At 35.4% G+C, this 19,346-nt stretch overlaps 2 protein-coding genes and 2 long non-coding RNA genes across 4 annotated transcripts; all 4 read right to left on the bottom strand.

Annotated features, from left to right (window-relative positions):
* Nucleotides 1-2,939: 2,939 nt before the first annotated feature.
* LOC120460094 (uncharacterized) lies at nt 2,940-6,743 on the bottom strand. Its single transcript, XM_089132790.1, has 6 exons — nt 6,384-6,743; nt 6,243-6,299; nt 4,369-4,425; nt 3,445-3,570; nt 3,284-3,351; nt 2,940-3,102 (listed from the first exon to the last, which is right to left on the bottom strand). Exons 1-6 carry the CDS (start codon nt 6,565-6,567, stop codon nt 2,959-2,961), a joined length of 636 nt encoding a protein of 211 aa, XP_088988916.1. The 5' UTR covers nt 6,568-6,743; the 3' UTR covers nt 2,940-2,958.
* On the bottom strand, nt 4,806-5,372 carry LOC120460426 (uncharacterized). The gene is made up of 3 exons (XR_005617951.2): nt 5,255-5,372; nt 5,033-5,086; nt 4,806-4,917 (listed from the first exon to the last, which is right to left on the bottom strand). It is a non-coding gene; the product is annotated as an uncharacterized LOC120460426 (long non-coding RNA).
* Nucleotides 6,744-7,103: 360 nt separating the features above from the next.
* Nucleotides 7,104-9,983, bottom strand: LOC148978451 (uncharacterized). Its single transcript, XR_016169002.1, has 4 exons — nt 9,932-9,983; nt 9,073-9,121; nt 8,166-8,204; nt 7,104-7,148 (listed from the first exon to the last, which is right to left on the bottom strand). It is a non-coding gene; the product is annotated as an uncharacterized LOC148978451 (long non-coding RNA).
* A 4,405-nt stretch (nt 9,984-14,388) lies between these two features.
* Nucleotides 14,389-17,872, bottom strand: LOC120459891 (GTPase IMAP family member 8). Its single transcript, XM_039647371.2, has 3 exons — nt 17,732-17,872; nt 15,965-16,768; nt 14,389-15,314 (listed from the first exon to the last, which is right to left on the bottom strand). The coding sequence occupies exons 1-3, from the start codon at nt 17,748-17,750 to the stop codon at nt 14,623-14,625; spliced, it is 1,515 nt and encodes a 504-aa protein (XP_039503305.2). The 5' UTR covers nt 17,751-17,872; the 3' UTR covers nt 14,389-14,622.
* Between the last annotated feature and the right edge of the window lie 1,474 nt (nt 17,873-19,346).

Here is a 19,346-nt window from a genome sequence, read left to right as displayed (position 1 = left end):
ACGTGTGGATTAGCATGCTTACAGCACTGTAGCCTACTACAAAAAGGATTTTTGATTGTAAATGAATGAATGTAAAGTAATATAGTGTAAAATGCAGTTTATGTAAGCGCCTGTCTGCCTCCTGATAAGCTTTTAGCGGTCGTTTGTGCTATAATGACTGTGATTTAAAGTCATCCAGACACTGCATCCCTGTTCTCATCACACGCAGAAAGTCTAGAAACAGAAAGCAAAGACATGCATGGAAAATGCTACTCAAAATTACAGGTCATATTTTTCTTTGATTACACGGCTCCTTTTGAATGGCTGTAAGTGGAGAAAGATGCTTTAGCACATCTGGATTTAAGTTTTCAGTTCAAAACACTGTGTAGGCTACGCAATATACATTTGGTTCAGTATCTGGTTGACTTAAGCATTTGCTTTTTAAACATGTTTCTTTTACAATGGTATTCATAATTAGGCCTATCTGTAAAATGTCCGCATTGGATGTAAGCAATTGTGTGTAAGTGTTCACATTTGGATACAAGTAAAGTTTGTGTGTGTGTTTGTGTGTGTGTGCAGTCGTAGCTATAGGGCTATAAACACATTAAATATGAATGAATGCATTTTCTTTGTTAATCAATTTTTCCCTAACCGGCTGCATTCATCTTAATAATTCACACACACACACTTTTATATAGTGGGATTCTTCATCAACAATTTATGGTTTTTATATAGAGCTAATTATATTTGATCTAAATCTAACCCTCACACAAATCTTCTCAGTGCCAACCTCAACATCACACAGTGTGTGTTCAAATCAAATCAGCCTGATCTCATGAAAATGTGTCTCTATAGCATCCATTTTTTATCGTGCAACATGCGAAAATTAGTTTTTGCGTGCATACGCAGTTTTCACGTGCACTTTATTGCGTGTAATACACACGCAACACTAATCCTACCCAACACTACTAAACCGTGCGTATCATATGCATGTTAAAAACTCATTTCCGCGTATAAATTTCACGATAAACAATACCGTGTTGGTTAAATCCTGTTGGCAAAATTTTCTAAAAATATATTTTATGGTCTGTGTCCATTAAATAAATTACAATGTTATTGGTCTCCTGTAATCTCACATTAGTCCAGTGCTTTTCATTCATGAAACAACACATGCATTTCATTTGTAAGTTTAATGTTATGCCAAAATGCAGGTTTATTTTGACCTTTAGCTCCATTTAAATGTAAGAATCGTTCAACTGATTATGGCGGTCAGAGATGAGAAATGCAGTATGAAACAGCAGAAATGAAAAAGGCACGTCCTCATAAATAATGAAATTTGATCCACCGTCACAGGCATCCGCTCAGTCATGCATAATACATCTTTGCATTTGAATTTTATCATGTCAGATAAATAGGAAGAATCCCAAATTTATTATTCTCCTTTATTTTCTTGGTGCAGTCGGACTCCTTAAACTGTAGGTATGCATTGATTGCTGTTCACAAATGTGAGTAACATTAGCTTTATTAATCACTGCTTCCTAATTAACATTTAATTAAATTCAGATTGTGAAACTTTAATAAATGTTCAAACAAATGAAAGCAATATCTGCATCTAATCACGAGTGAAGCTGACACCTTTAACAGGCCATTTAACAGTCACAATAATAGTAATTAGAAAAAATGTATTCGCTGTTTTCCAGTAAAAAAAATAAATAAATAAAAAAGAAGCATTACAATAGCAGAATGAATTGACGTCCAGATTTCAAATTATACATCTTGAAGATTTTCAAGGACAGTGTTGCTATAATCAAGTGAGTTTTCCTCGCGGTGTAATTATGAAGACACTTTTGAATGTCGTAAGTTTATTTTCTTTTGTTTATTGATTTACATTTATTCTTCTTTGTTTACTCTGTCTCTGAGTTATGTCACCAAACTTATGTTTGAATGTTTATTTAGAAGGAGGTTGCCATTCTTTTCTTTTTTAAACATTTTCTCTTGGTTACTGGCTAGCTAGGGAGTAAGGGGCGATTGTTGTATTTTCTTTTGGGGATTTTCATTTGTTAGGTAATGTTCAATTCCTTGTTAGGTCGAATTCCTTTTGGTTTGTTATTTTGGCTTGAACCCCTCCTGAAGATTCACGCTTTCTGTTTTTTCTGCGTAAATAAAAAAGCTTATCTTTTGACACTACATTGTGTTGTGGTACTTTGTATGTGATTGGGACAGGAGAGGGGATATATCTATTGTTTTGTTATCGGCGTTCCTAACCACACTGTAAAAAAAAATATTTTCAAGATTTGTTATCACAACATATAATTTATAATAATTTATTTAGTTGAGATAACTTATTATTTTGAGTTTCTGATGATTAAATTAATCTCCTTCATTGTATTAACTCCCTTTTTCCAGTTCAATCAACTTAAAATTTTAAGGCAACCCAGGTTACTTACTTTTTTAAGTTAAACCAACAATATTTTTTACAGTGTAGTAATCACAACATTTTTTCTTTTGTCAAATCAACTTAAATAATTTATTTAGTTCAGATAACATATAATTTTAAGTTTCTGATGATTAAATCATTCTCCTTCATTGTATTAACTCACTTTTTCCAGTTCAATCAACTTAAAATTATAAGGCAACCAGGTTACTTACTTTTTTAAGTTAAACCAACAATATTTTTTACAGTGAATTATACTTCTATATTACACTGTAAAAATTAAAATTTTAAGTTGATTGAACTGGAAAAAGTGAGTTAATACAATGAAGGAGATTAATTTAATCATCAAAAACTCAAAATAATAAATTATCTCAACTAAATTAATTATTTAAGTTGATTTGACAAAAGAAAATATGTTGTGATTACAAATCTTGAAAATATTTTTTTACAGTGTAGGATGTTTTGTGACGTAAAATCTTGATAACATTATAAGTTGACTTCAGAGAACGTTACAAATGCAGTTCATGACCCCTGTAATACTAGGATCAGCAATTCTCATAGAGTCCATGTGACTGGCCAACACTGGGCTGTACATTCCCATAGACTGTATGTCCTTGGCTCTTTGGGACTTCAGGTCTGTTGATAGGTTTCATCTGAGTGCTCTTTTCATTCTCGTACACACTGTCTTCCTGCATCAAGAAAACAAAACTGCTGGGTGATTAAACACATAATGATTTCTTTTGATTATTTTTATTTCTTCTATGTAAAGCACTTTGAATTACCATTGTGTATGAAATAAACTTGCCTTGCCTTGAATAGGCCTACTAAGTTGGGTTTTTAGCTTATTTTTAAGGTCAGTGAGCGACTTACAACATCGTTGGCATTACTCTTCTGTTCATCTCTGCTTTTATTTTGCTTGTTGACAGGCATCACACTGCCTATGGAAATATCAAAACAAAGAAATCCATAGGTCAAATCTTTTTGTTGTTTTAATTATGCTGATGGTAGACATGGCTTATTTGTACATGTACTTGCTGATGTCTTGAGTTTTTTCCTGTAGTACTGATTAACAGCGATCAATCCAACTAGAAGTACGATTACTGCTATGATCAGACCACCGAGAGCATATAGTATGTATAGTGTAGTGTCCAAAGATACTGAGGGAGAGATAGAAAGATATGTATCATTAAAGTCATTCAGATATTCGTCATCTGCAGGCTTGTGCAAAATTCAGAATTTCAGAATTGGCCTCCATTCAATTCATTTGTTTGAATTTGAATTGAATTAACTCCGTTGAAGTTGAATTTGAATTGGAATGACATGAAGTGACAAAGTCACACAACAGAAAGAATGTGTTGAATCTCACATACATTCAGCATTGGGAAGGATACTTTGGAAATGGAAATGTAATTGCTGACTGTTATAAGTTACCCGTTATAAATGTGGATTACTTTATTTGGATTCCTTTAGCAATGCAAAGCAATTTCTTTTTAATTTGATTAGTAACTAACTGAATTAAACATTTTACCTCAGTAATACAACTAAATACAATTACATTAATTTTATTACACGTAAGTCACTCCTCAACTCTGCATAAATTTAGTTCTAAAATATCGATAATTATCAAATTCTTGTTATAAATTAGCCTAATTCAACACTGCCCAGAGTATATCCCACTCTACAGAGTGTTAAAGTGACACTGAAGCAGTGTTAAAGTTAATGAGATAATTAAGTGACTAATAGGGTGATGATTGAGTATTAGTGATAAACACCTGCCCTGCTGTTAACAAGCAGAATCACTGAAGGAAAGAGAAACACAAGAACTACAACTGACTTCCAGTCAAATCAGATGAAGATACAAAGAAGACATTAAATCTGTGAAGATCTCAGCAGAGGAGGATTAAACAACTCCACAAACAGCATTACCAGCTTAGAGACACAGTGTGCTACATTACCAGTTGAGATGGTCACTGGTGTGACAGTTGTAGGGCTGGTGTTAATGCTGCCAGTGTCTGAAAGTTTGGTTAAATAATGATTAATCAACAGAAACACAAATATCATGAATGTGTACTGTATTACTGCCATGATGAACGTTACTGTGAACTTGTTCATTCTGGTGTCTGTGAACGCACGCTCTTCTCAGAATAGGGTGCCAGATTTCTATTGTGCCTTCCAGGCGAAAACACACGTAAACCGGCCTTAATATGTAGCTAAAAAACACCCAATCTGGCAACACCAGCCTAGTGTCGCACCGCGGCCACCGTCGACAAAGCAGCGCGCGATGACGCGTTGTCTGTTTATTTAACGGATTTCAAATCATGACAAGGTGAGGATGGAATAAAATCTTACATTTCTGTGCAAACTGCCCGTCGTTAAAATAATTGTTGTCTGTGGTTGTATAACATATGTTGTCACCAAAGACAAACTTGGATGAAATCCAATATTACACTAACCTGAAGAAGTATGACTGGTAGATGTTGTGGAAGTGATTGACGCTAAAGGACCTGAAACAAAAACGTATTGAAATAGATGCTACATTACTGTGTTTTTCATGAAGACAATTAATATGAGGTGCTTCTTTTGAAAACCACATTCCAGTTTGGCAACTCATTCATTCACCTGTAGTAGTAGTGGGAGTAGTAGATGTTGTGGAAGTGACCGTGTTTAAAGGAACTGAACCAACACAACCAATAAAAGACAAAAACAGCGTTTAAGTCTGACTCAGATGCGGAAGTACTGCATGTAAAGTCATATTTAAAGTCAGTTCTGTGTTGTTCATGAAGACATTAACTATGGAGGGTTGCATTTTAATATCATAGTCCATTTCAGCATCATCCTCACCAGTGGATGTAGAACGAGAAGTTGTAGAAGTGACCCGCTGTGAAGAAACTTGAACAATAACAGATGTTAGATCAGACTCAGATGTTGAAATACTGTGTTCTTCATGAAGACAAATATTAAGAAGAGTTGCTTTTGAAAGCTAAATTCCAGTTTGGCTACTGTGTTTATAAAGACTGCACATTTTGTGCTACCTGTTATTCCTCTTAAACTGAAGTGTTTTGAAACCTTTTATACACTAATGTGTTATAGTTACACAACTTGTGTCAAAATGCCATTAACACATGGAGTGTGTTGTTTTTTTCATACGTCTCTTTTTAGAGTAGAGCCCGACCGATAAAGGATTTTGAAGGCCTATACAGATATTTTTGGGTTTTAAAATCCGATATATCGGCCGATATTTTTTTTTATTTATTTTTTTTTTTTTTAATATTGTTGGATTTCACACACGTGTAAAAGAAAATCTAACTTTTCTGCACAAGATACGTTTGATACTTTTTTTCTATGTCTAAATGTTCACTCCTCGCAAGTATAACTTACATTTTACAATGCAGGGACTGTAACTAGAGATATGCTAGCTATATGAATACAGTAATCATTACTTTATTTAGGCAGAAAAAGTTTGTGGTTTCCAAGCTCATTAATGTTAACATTAGCGGTCTTCCACTGATGATAGTGGCATTAGCTAGCTTTGTGGTTAGCTAGTCTATGATGAGCCATAATTTAGCAATAGATAACATACTGCACGTTGTAAAACATACATTTTCAACATAACAGGCCAAGGAGAGATGATTGAAGCGTGTTTCGTCCGTTTTTATTTTATTTTTTAAATATTCATTTATCGGCCATTATAACTGCCGATACCGATATTATGGAAAATGCCTAATATCGGCCGATAATATCGGTCTGGCTCTAATTTTAGAGACTCTGTCACAAACACACCCACTCATATTCACTGTTACAGATCATCGTTCACAGTGTGTTACATTACCAGTTGAGATGGTCACTGGTGTGACAGTTGTAGGGCTGGTGTTAATGCTGCCAGTGTCTGAAAGTTTGGATGAATAATGATTAATCAACTGAAACACAAATATCATGAATGTGTCGAAAGAGCTCATGTGAATATAATTACCTGCACAGTATGCTGAAGGACAGAAAGTTGGATTGACCAGCTCATAGACATAATAATCTCCTGGACAGGCTTTGACTTTAATGGAAGAAGACCTGTAATAGCAGCAGTCACTCCCGACGTCACCGCAGACATCTCGAGTGACGACTCCATCTGTTACTGTTGGGTGTCCACCACGGATCCACATTGCAACATTCGTGCCACATCTGGACCTCGCAACACACGTGTCTGGGATATGAGCGCTCAGGCCGTTAATGAAGAGACGATACCAGCCGCTCCAGGAGACAGACTGGTCACAGTAGGAGTTATATCCATTATTGATGGATCTCCATGGATTGTCCAGCACAGTGTAGTTGTTGCAGGGCTCTGACAGATTAGATGTAGTGAAAATATATTAAGCAACAATGACATGTTATTGTTAATAAAATATTCTTGCTATAAATTCTATCCAGAAGTGCAGCTTTAGTCATTCCTATCTATGGTAATTTCCAATTAACAAAATATTACTTTATAATGGGGAAGCAAAACTGCCAATCTTGAGTAACACAGCAGAAGTGAACGTTATAATAGCCGATCACAGACATCCTTCAAGAATGTAGAAAAAAATGACGAATCTCCAGAAACACATTGATTTCCCGAGATTTAATAGCGGTCAGAATAAATTTCTACATTGTCTGCAGACACAAGCTGAGGAAAACTGGACAATTCAGCACAATAAATTACCGAAGGAGGTTGTCTCGTGTGTGACAGTCACAGAGGCCAGGAGATCTGAGATAAAAAATGATAGCAAATACAAATTAATTAACAAATTACAAAAGATTTGAATCAGAAAATTTTAGGTGAACTCTATTAAACTCTTGGCTGTCCAGTACATGAATAACATCACAGCTCAGTCTTCTGTTGTAAAATTACAACATTGCTTTTAGGTCTTCGAAAAACGCATTGCAAGTTATTCATTTTTTTAAAAGACCACATTTACATACACTGTTAGACCTTATAAATACTCGCAACACTTTTGCCAGTTATTTACTGTAAAAATGCAATAAAACTCGAGTTATCTAATTTCACTTGTCTTTTTATCTTGCACTGTTAATGATTGGATTTGTCAAAATATAGAAATCATCATATTTTCTGTTCATTTACTAAAGAATTCATTCTCACTCATTCAGAGTTTAATCCTTAAAAAAACTGTTACATTACGACCACCGTGAAACCACAGCAATAAATTACGAATAATTTTTTAACACGTCATACATAAACCAAAAAAAAGAGCTACGCTAACTTGCGGAAACACAACGATATAAAAATTTAGCACATTAATCTCAACAATGGTGGCAATATTTTTTTTATTCATGCAGCAGTGCATGCTGGGTGTTTTATACTATCCTGGAACCAAGCATGCGCTGTTGCATTAAACTTTTGATTGTTACCATGGTTGAGATTCATATTATAATGAACGCTTATTATTATATTATATTATAATATAATATTATATTATAATGAGAGATTATACTGTTTGCTCTCATCCTGCTCAACATTTTGAATTCAATGAGCTCATATATATTACTGACATGATCTCACGTGTTGACTGAGAAGTCTTATTACTATCTTCTGTGTTGAGTTTGGGGAGGTTTTAAATATGGTAAAATGGTTTAATTTTTGGAAACGCATTATAAAGTTAGCCTTAATATTTATTAAACAAACATGTGGGCCTGCTTATGTGTTATTGTCACAACAAAAAAACGATAAGCAAGAATTGAGCAAAAACACTGCTTATTGACTTACACAGCATAACAGAGATGATAGTCTGTGCTCTTAGAAAACCTGTCAGGAAATACAAAGGAAAAAATCAATAATATTGATTTTGAGAAAACTACATTAATCATCTGTCATAAAATATGAGGAGAAGAGAAGGTGCCATTGTCAGTTTGGTCATTCCGGTGTATTTCTCTTTATATAAAACAGTTCAGATGATGAGTTTCCTTTACAGTTTAGAGAGAGAGAGAAAACAAACAAATTAATCGAGACATTTATGCATGACTTTAGTTTGTTGCAGAACTTTACTAGGAAATTTCACTGTATTGACGAGTTTACAGTATGGAATATAGTTATAAATGAGTATATAAGTGTGTAATCATTTAGAGACACACGGTGGCGCCACTAAGTCTTAATTTTGTTTGTGAACAGAAAGAGAACGTGTGTGTGTGTGTGTGTGTGTGTGTGTGTGTGTGTGTGTTTGCAAATATATTGTTAGTGAACAGAATGTTCAGAAGGACCATCAAAATAAAGTGTGTGAGTGAGTGGAGGCGGGGTTAATTTACATATTCATGTCCCATGCACACTAAATGAAGCAAGGGTGTTACATTCAAGCTATTTTTAATGCATGACTAATATATATATATATATATATATATATATATATATATATATATAATTTAAGAAAAAAAACTTGAAATATTTAAATTTAAATATTTTGATGATCAAAGATGAGTTTTAAGAGATAAAATACTGTCAACAGGGGAACTTTAATCAGTAAAATCATAGGTATAACTCTTATAAAACCTGACATTAAATATGAACGGGAAAAATTCAAGCAAATGAATATGTATTTTATTAAATTATATATTTCTCATACATGTTTTTTAGGCAGTGTGAACCAACCTTTAAATGCTAAAAATTACAAAATACTCACCTTTTTGAGGAGAGGAAGCCATTGTCAATTCTGACAGTCTGATCTATTTCTTTTTATCCAAAAGCCACACCAGAGGGCGAGTTTCCATTACAGATGGAGAAAAAAATTAGTTTACCACTGACGCATTCCTGCTGTTTGTTTCCTCTTTTTGTCAAACATTCCAAATATGCTCTGCATTTATGAATTTAAATTCTATTAATGCGTTATAATCATATATTGTCAAAGAATAATTAAATAAAGCATGAAATGATTCCCAGATGTCAAATATTTTCAGGGTAATTGAAAACCATATAGTAAGCCTAAACAGGTAACAGAAAATATAAATTAATCATCACACATAGTTTCCAAAAACATCACACCTGCACTTTTAGAAAAAATAATTCTATATACATTTTATGCTAAAAAAGGTTCAATAATGACAAGAAAGAACACTTTTGGTACAAAGGTTCTTTATAGGTTATTATTCATACATATATTACATTATTCTGCAACATTTTGTAGTTGTTATTAAATTTTTGTTTATTAAACTGTTTTAGTAACTTAATATCACATTTTAATCATGCAGATTTTTGGAGGATAAAAACTGAAATGGCACTCTTCGTGTGATATTGATTAATGACATTTTTAACCCCCATATCTTGAATTTTGTGATCATTCACATGCATTGCAATTTAGGGGTTCCAAATACGTAGCGCTTTAGAACCTTTTAAGGTTCTATATAGAACCTTTTCTTCTTAGAGTGTGAAATTGTGAAATTCATAAAGATTTCTTTCATAATACTCTAAATTGCTTAAGAGTGCTGACTAAAACATAAATCACGTCAGTCCGTGACCCCAAAGAGACTGAAATAAGAAATTACCTGAAATAATCTGATATTCAGTGATGCTCACCTGACACGGCTGACTGGAGATGATATGTGTGTGTTTAGATGTTTATGGAGAAGTTGTGTGTCCATCATTCTGAAAAGGAAGTATCAACCCAAGTCCGTTTCCTCTTCTAATTCAAATTCAAATACACATAGCCTACCTAAAACAGGTCCGTCCACAGCAAAATCCCCAGCGTTAAATTAACACTTAAAGTGTGAATTATATAAACTCTGACCAGAGAGTTAAATGAACACTGAAGCAGTGTTAAAGTTAATGAGATAATTAAGTGAATAATTGAGTGATGATTGAGCATTATTGAAGACACCTGATGATAACAAGCAGAATCACTGAAGGAGAAAAACGTATCTTTTAAGTCACCATTATGGAGATCAGTGTTTGCTTTAGTTGGGCTCTTGACCCTTAATTCATTAACTTTAGGTTTTGTATGGCTGCTGTATGCATATAAATGCCAGATGAACAAATAGAAAAGGTGATCTGATGGTGTTGGTTGTGTTTTAACATAACCATTAATTGACCTGAATCGCTGTAAAATTAAATTCTAAACTATCAAATTAAATAAAAAAATTATGTAGGAACACACAGACATCTAGAATTAGCATATGAATCTCAGCAATGGTGACAAACAGATCATCTCTGAATATAAGCTCATTATTTATTCATGCAGCAATGCATGATGGGAGCCATGAATGAGTTTTGATTGGTGGCACCCAGAATGCACTGCAACATGCTTTATGATTGTCACCATTGTTGATATTCACAGGCTAATTATTGATTGGCTGTGTGTCTTAAAAAATGAAAGAAGAGTAAATTTTATGAAATTATTTTAAACACATTTGTAAACGTTAAAAATGTTATGCTGTGCAAGATCACTGCTGCTATAATTAATAACATAAACCTGAAACTCAGAATTAGGTTCTATATGAGTTTAGTGATTCAGGTCAAATGATTGTGAATTAATGATTATGTTAAAACACAACCATCACCATCAGATCACCTTTTCTATTTGGTGTCGTTTAAAGACATTTTAAGCTGCATCTGAAACTGTTATTAACTGTCTTTCGGACCTTGGACCGTCTGGTTCCCATTGAAGTCCATTATATGGAGAAAATCCTGGAATGTTTTCATCAAAAACCTTAATTTCTTTCGACTGAGGAAAGAAAGACATGGACATCTTGGATGACATGGGGGTGAGTAAATTATCAGCAAAAGTTTTTTCAAAAGTGAACTACTCCTTTAACAGGACAAAGTATATCATATGTACTACAATGTGTGTTTGATAATGTGTGCGTCAAATTAATAATATGTGAAATAGATGCACAGTGACAGCCCTTATGGAAAGAAAATATAATAATAGAAGAACTTTGAAAGAAGAGAAGCTACACTTTAAAGTTTAGTTTAGATTGTAACTGTGGCATGGCAAAATGTAAATATGAGTTTAATGTGAGATGATTAGTTACAAATAACACACTTCTGCATAAGTAACCTTGTTGCACCACTGCTCTGTGTGTGTCTAAATATATCAAACTATGCAGGCCAGAGTGAGGGAATCAGCGGTTTCCATTTCAATAGCTCTCCAGCAAGGACAGATAGCGAGTAGAGAGTGCACCGGCAGTTTATGGGAGTCATCGGTACGCTAAAATCTGCTTTCACCTCGACACAATATTTGCTCTTCAACAGGTTAATCAGGTAAACGACACGAAAACGCACTCTCACTCCAGAGCCAGAAGCATTCAGGTGGAAAAGAGACACACAAGAGTCCAGTTGGGAAAGCAACAGATATGGCAGATCAGTGTCTTCACACAGGCGTAATTGAGGCGACTGGAGCTTTAAGTGCCATTGGATTTCCAGTGCTTTTACTGGGTGTCAGTGCTAGATTGGCATATAGTGCACTTGGGGAAAGTGGACTTTCACTCTTATGGACTGGGCTTCAGTCTGTGGGCGTCTTCAGAGGCAGTTTGGCTGCGATGGCATTACCGGCTGTCGGGGGGATGGCAGCGAATGCAGTGGTGAGGATCTCCGGTGTGAAGTGTGTCTCTGGAGTCGCTGTAGCTGGACTAACTGGAGCAACTGTTTCAGCCATCATATCAGCGGCTGTAGCAGCAGAAACTGCCCGAAGTACAAGAGCCAAACACGAGGCAGAAGCCGAAAGCCTCATCTTTTCAGTGGGCTGTGGGGTTTTGTTGGGGATGGGATTGTCATATTTTTTGGAGGAAAGAAACAGAAATGGAAGAGGAACAAACAGAAGTGAGGATGAGGAGGATGAAGATCATGAGATGAATGCTGAGGACAAACACAAGAGAAGGAGAAAGAGAAGAAGGAACAAAAAGAAAATTAAGATTGGTGACTGACTTGAACATCTTTTAGAGATCATAAACAATAATATCTTGTGTATTGTATGTGTTTAGTGCTATAAGATTGTTAAATTTAGGTCAATTGGCTATCGACTAACGGTTTCTCTAACAGTTTATGTTTGTTCATATTTTATGTGTGAAAACTAAATGGTGTTAACTTACACTACTTAAATTGCACTGTAAACATAATGCTACAAATTATAAATTGGTTTGCGTTGGACAAACTTCAGTTTAACAAATTAGTTCAAACTTTTATGTGTATTTAGCACTTTCTTTTTATTTTAAGTTCACTGAACTGAAGTCAATCGTGAAAACACGAACACACTGGAGAGCTGCTTCACAGCGGAAAATGAAGTTGTATTTGTACACTGTTTTTCATGTTTAATACGGTAAACTGCTGAATTGAAGCGATCTCTTGTTTAACGTGCTGTATTAGTAAACATGACGTGACTGAATTGCAAATCTTATGCAACATATCTACATTTCTATGATCAGATGTTTTTCTTATGCTTAATTAAAATGCTTGTTTTCTCTATTTTATTGTGTGTTGAAGTGAAGGAAGCCGTGTAGCACATTTGCATATTTAGTGTTATTCACTGATCTCATTCAGGGTATTAGCTCTGATTTAATAGGTGATGTCTTATGAATATCACCTCATTGATGATAGTAGCCATAACTGCACATCTTGATATTAATGGAGTGTTCCAGCTCTCAGATTTCATCGTATCTTAATTTGTGTTTAGAATATGAACTAGTCTTACGGGGTTGGACCAACATGAGGGTGAGTATAAATACTTACAGATTTAAAATGTTTGGGTGAACTATCCCTTTAAATAAATATGCCAGTTCATTGTTGACACTTTTAGCATGCGGTGAGGTGGTTTGGGAGGAGCAGAAAGTGTCAATGAGTAATCAGTCAAGAATGAGAGCACAAATACAAATACATTCCAGCTTGAAATTGGAGTACCTGCACCAACATATTTCAGGTTTGTCAGAAATGCAAATACGTATTGAAATGAGCCTATTTTAAGAATGAGTGATGTAAAATAAAAAGGTGTGTCAGGAGACTAACAAAACACTCCACCCAAAAGAAAAAATACATTCATTTAAGGTAAAGATTCAGTGGACTCAAAACAAGACCATGACGAAGCACATGTTTTAGCAGTTTTTTGTTTGTCAAACTTTGACAAGATTTCACTTCACGTTTGGATGGAAACCCGGTTAATATTAGAATTACAGGAACTGGTAGCTTCACATCAAACTCTGACCGTTTATTGAGCATGACAGTGACGTGTTGAGCCAACGCATTCTCATCCCAAGGCGTCATATACTGATGCTTTAGCCAATGCATATACATCCAACGGACATGGCACTCTTTAGCGTCAATATAACACGCTTCGGTTATGGGTAGGGTTAGACCACTAGGAGGCGCCTTCTACCCCATATATATCTGTGTCTCATATTGACGCCATGTGTGTTGGATGTCTACGCACTGGCAAAAGCGTCAGTATTTGACGCCTTGGGATGAGAACGGGCTAGATGAGCCGAGCGGTCATTAAAACATTAAATAAAACTTCTGTCCCAGATTCAAACCGATCACAGATTAGAGAGAGATAAACCAAAAAAAAAAAAAACAGCTCATAGTTATGTCTGAAAATTAAAAATAAAAGTAAGGAAATTAACTACATTAACATAGGCTTAAGTCTCAGTGAATACGCAAAATGACTGACTGGCAGAAAGCTATTTTTCTTTTACTAATTACTAATATATTAACCACTGAAAACGGCAAAATACTGTATTACGGTAATTAAAACACGCTTTTCTTTAAAAATGAAGCAATGCTCAAACACAAATATTTATATTTTCTATATTTGACATACATTTTAGTTTGAGATCACATAGCTTAATGTTTAATGGGTAATACAATCTTTAGGTCCAGCCTAACGAAACATTATGAAAAGTACAGTTCATATAGTCTTTCACTACACGGGAATTCGTATGAATTTTACGAGGTGGCTAATTCGTAACAGTTCATACGCCCTCACTCGTACGAATTAGTACGATTTGTGCAAAATTCGTATGAATTCGTACGAATGACTTACTCCTGATCCCGCCCCTAAACCCAACCATCACGTGGGTTTAGACAAATCGTACGAATTCGTACGAGTGAGGTCGTATGAATTAGTCACTTTTTAATCATTCATACGAATTCGTGCGAATTGGTCGTGAGATAGGGTAGGTAATATTGAAGACAATAAAAATGGGATCTTCCAGCTTTGTTCATACTGCCGTGCTTTTGCTCCAGATGTTCATTATCCTTCAAAGCCGCTCTGAGCAACCGCTGCGGCCGCTAGCGCCGCCATGAAGAAAACAAACACTCCTTTCAACCAAATGGATGAGCTTTCTTTGACTTTCTCAGTGTCAGTCTTTCCAAGCATCTCACTGGTGTAGTGCTTCCCTCCATTTCTCTCCAGCATCTTCTCAATCTTCTCCAGCAGTTCAGTGACCTGAGAGCGGTTCTTCATGTCTTCATTGTTAAATGAGTGAAATCTCCCAGCAAAACTCTCAGTAAATGCTTGTAGATCTGGAGTGTCTCTGATATACTCGTCTAATGATCCACCCTTCAGATGATCAGCGTGAGTGAACAGAACGATAGTGTGGCGAACAGCTTCTTCTCCAAAGTTCTCCTGAATCCATTTGACTGTGTTCTTCTCTTCATCTTTGAATCTGTCGTCCAGTCTGATGACCAGCAGAAACACATGCGGACCGGGAGCAGACATCTCCACACACGTCTCGATCTCAGCCTTCGACAGATCCAACAGTCCTGGAGTGTCGATCACTGAGATGTTTCTTCCACACACACCGGCTTCTTGTTTCTCACAGGTTTGAGGGCTTGATGGGAAACTCTTATTCGTTTTGAAGGCATCTCTGCCAATGATGGTGTTTGCTGTCGAACTCTTCCCTGATCCACATCGACCCAGAAGAACGATCCTCAGATCGGACGCTGTGATGAAACACAATATGCGTATTAGTTCAGTAACTGTTATAGTTTTGAGGCTCAAAACACTGAAAAATGTCTTAAAATATTGCAAACAATGAATAAATGCAAATGTTCTGTCAATGTTTCTGTAATATAAATGTATATCCAATACGTTGTATAATCATCAGTGAATGTTAAATAAATAATTTAATTTTTATGATACATTGATGCAAAATCCCCAGTGTTAAATTAACACTTAAAAGTCTAAATTATATATTATAAACTATGAGCAGAGTGTTAAATGAACACTGAAGCAGTGTTAAAGTTAATGACATAATGAAGTGAATAATTGAATGATGATTGTCACCATTATGGAGATCAGTGTTTGATTTAGTTGGGCTCTTGACCCTTAATTCATTAACTTTAGATTTTGTTTGGCTGCTGCACACGAGTTATAAAAGCCAGATGAACAAATAGAAAAGGTGATCTGATGATGGTTGTGTTTCAAATGCAAAATGTTGCATGTTTATGTCCAAAAAAATTCCAATAAACATTGTTAAACTTAATAATTTAAATACAAAACAATTTAAATATAATAGAAAAGGGAAAATATTATATTTTCACATCAGAATATACATTTGAAACCTATCCAAGTTATAAAGCTAAATATTTACCTATTGAATGATTTTCTGGCGTGTCTTTCTTCTCCTCGCCGATCGGACATGTTTCATGTTTTCTCTCGCTTTCCTTTCCATCCAAACATCTCTTTTCTCTCTCATTTGTTGCTCTTTGTTCTTTGTTTTCTGTCTGCTGATGCTCTTCTCTGTTTTCTGTTGTCTGCTTCTCTAGACTCTTCTCTGTCCTCGTCTCGTCTGCACTATTCTTCGCTGAGATCTCTTTAACGTAATGTTCTCGTCGGTTCTTCCTCACCACTTCATCGATGTTCTCCAACAGACTGGCGATCTGCTTCTTATCTCTCTTGTTTTTGTGAATGATCACGTCACATTTCTCTTCACAGAAGCTCAGAAGTTCTCGGGTTTTTCTGTGAAGTCTAAACTCGATCCATTCCCGTTTGGACATGGCCTCTCTTCCCGTGAACAACACCATGGTGAACCTGAACGCCTCTTTTCCAAAGTGCTCGTGAATCTTTCTCACGATCTTATCCACGTTTTCTGTGAATCTGTCGATTCTGATGACGAGCAGGAAGACGTGAGGACCGGGATCGGAGAGATCCAGACTCTTCATCATCTGCTTCTTCATCTCTTCATCAGTCAGTTGAGTGTTGAAGAATCCTGGAGTGTCAATGATGGAGATGTTTCTGTCTTCGACTGTTCCTCTCTGGATCTCACTCTCTCTGGTTCTGCTCTCTTTAAACGCATCTCGGCCCAGTATTACGTTGCCTATTGAACTCTTTCCAGCATCACTTTTTCCGATCAGCACAATCCTCAGATTCTGTACAGCAAGGGCTTCATCAGACTCTGGGGATAAAACAGAAATAGTCATTAAAGGAAAGTTATATATCTACAATATTATCTCCAGTGAACGGTTAAGGTATCATAAATGTCAATGTTTAGATCATGAAAGTGTTACGTAATAAAACATAGAGGGTGACTGTCGAATAATAAGAGAAATTGGCGACAGTGCAATCCTTAATTTAGTTGAAAACTAGAGTGTAAAATAACCCTAACCCTAATCCTAAATTCATTTTAATGTTTCTTAACAATTATTCTAAAATAGATCAAACCCTAACCTGCCCCTAAAAAGTGATCAGTTGACTTAACTTAAAAAATTGAGGAAACCCGTTGCCTTAAAATTCAGTCTTCATGCGTAATTAAAAAACATATGTTTTGTGAATTTGCGTAATTGAAAAAATTAAGTTATGCGAACATGAAGCATGAAGATGATTTGCTTAATCTTAAAGCAAAGGGTTTCCTCACTTTTTTTCGAGTGAGATCATACGAATTTGTACCAAATTATACTAAGTGAATTGGCTCATGTGAACTTTAAAACTGAGGAAAAAATGCATGTCTCAAGTCAGAGATTTCCTTATAAGACTAGTTCAACAATTCAACTGGATCACAATCACTTCAGCCTAAATTGATTGTATCTGTATTGTATAGTATCATATTAGCTAAAAGATAATACACTTGATAACCTGACAGCACACAGAATGTTGAACTATATGTTTACTATTGTATAGGCTACTAGTTCAAACATACACACATCTTTTATACAACATGTTTGATATATATAATTATATAGATCATGTTTCATTGTTTGTGTGAAGATACAAAATCTAGGTTATATCACACACCTCACTGAGAGTCATTGAGATCAACTACGGTCTAGTTAAACAGGTTTTTTGTGTATGTTTGCCTCTAAAAACAAAATGATTATAGTATTTGGTTAGAGTTGGTTAAAGTACAGTAATTGAAACGTACCAGTGCGCGCGGGATTCATTTCTGTGTTCGGTTGATTCCTGTAGTTTCTCAGCCGTTCAATCTCAGTGTGAATCCAGTGACAGAATGAAGGTATTTGAGCTCAACTCTTGTGACCCGTGAAACTCCCTCTATTGTCATGAACTGATGACAGTTATTGCCTAACGCTAGTGTGCGGTTAAAAGTCTTTCTGACGCATGCTTTTATGAATGAATACATATTTCATGGCGGTGTAATACACTTTGATTTGCATGGATTGGATTCAATTGAAATAGAGTTTAAAGTTTGAGTGAACACATGACAAAACTGAAAATTCTGTAGTAAAAGTTCACATCCCTGATCTCTAATATCATTCACTTCACAATTCATATTGAGCTGCAACACAAAACTGCTGAATATATAACAGTTCAGTTTGTTTCTGTGCTCCACCCTTCAGTTAAACCTGTCCAAACACATCAGAAGTGTTATTTATAGACATGAATGACACTTCAGAAGTTTGTGTCGTGTTTGTTGAACAGGTTTAACTCTAGACATTCATTGTGTGGTTTTAAAGCTGCGCTGAACTCCAACTAAACAAACCAATGAACAGAGCGAGAATAATCACTGAAGGAAATAGAAAACTATGATAAATCGATAAATAAAACTAATAACGATGAAGGCATAAAAAATGCCCAAGCATTTATAACATTGATTCCAATGCATTCTCATCCTAGGGCGTCATATAGTGACGCTATTGACATTGCTTCTTAATCCGACACACACCCTTTAGCGTCAATATAATACTGTGTTTGACCCCCTTTCGCCTTCAGAACTGCCTTTATCTACGTGGCATTGATTCAACAAGGTGCTGAAAGCATTCTTTAGAAATGTTGGCCCATATTGATAGGATAACATCTTGCATTTGATGGAGATGCACATCCAGGGCACGAAGCTCCCGTTCCACCACATCCCAAAGATGCTCTATTGGGTTGAGATCTGGTGACTGTGGTGGCAATTTTAGGACAGTCAACTCATTGTCATGCACTGTAAAAATGAATATGACTGAATATGTTAAATCTAATCAACAAAATTGAGGCAATAGATTACAATCAATATTATTAATTTAATTTAACAAATTAGAATTGAGTAACGAATTACTTAAAAGTTAATTTAAAATGAGTAGAATTTACAAAATTTTTTAAACAAAAATAATGTTAGTGTTGGGCTATTTTGAGCCTTGTTAGTGGTATTAACTAGCGATTTTTATTTTTCATTACTCTTTGCCTTATATACTAGCGTTATAGCCTAAACCGTTTTTAGAGATAAAACAACCCGATCTCATGAGAATTCGTATGAATTTTACGAGGTGGCTAATTCGTAACAATTCGTACGACCTCACTCGTACGAATTACGAATTAATACGTTTTTGCTAAATCGTACATATTTTACGAATTGGCCAATTCGTGTGAATTCGCACGAATGACCTGCCCCTGACCCCGCCCCTAAACCTACCCATCACGTGGGTTTGGACAAATCGTACAACTTCGTACGAGTGTGGTCGTATGAATTAGTACGAATTAGCCACTTTTTAATCACTCGTATGAATTCGTACGAATTGGTCGTGAGATAGCATAGGATA

This window comes from Pimephales promelas, chromosome 6, assembly GCF_988280905.1.
Source record: "Pimephales promelas chromosome 6, fPimPro1.hap1.1, whole genome shotgun sequence".
Taxonomy (NCBI): Eukaryota; Metazoa; Chordata; class Actinopteri; order Cypriniformes; family Leuciscidae; genus Pimephales; species Pimephales promelas.
The sequence above is the reverse complement of the archived record's forward strand: the minus strand, read 5'-3'. Positions and strand labels throughout refer to the sequence as shown.

What these genes read in the sequence shown, in the direction of transcription:
- LOC120460094 (XM_089132790.1), bottom strand. Translation starts at nt 6,567, where the DNA reads ATGTGGATCCGTGGTGGACACCCAACAGTAACAGATGGAGTCGTCACT. An exon ending in TCCTTCAGCATACTGTGCAG is followed by an intron (nt 6,300 to 6,383) that starts GTAATTATATTC and finishes CCAAACTTTCAG; the next exon opens with ACACTGGCAGCATTAACACC. An exon ending in ACCAGTGACCATCTCAACTG is followed by an intron (nt 3,571 to 4,368) that starts GTAATGTAGCAC and finishes TCTCTCCCTCAG; the next exon opens with TATCTTTGGACACTACACTA.
- LOC120459891 (XM_039647371.2), bottom strand. An exon ending in GCCAGAAAATCATTCAATAG is followed by an intron (nt 15,315 to 15,964) that starts GTAAATATTTAG and finishes GTTTCATCACAG; the next exon opens with CGTCCGATCTGAGGATCGTT.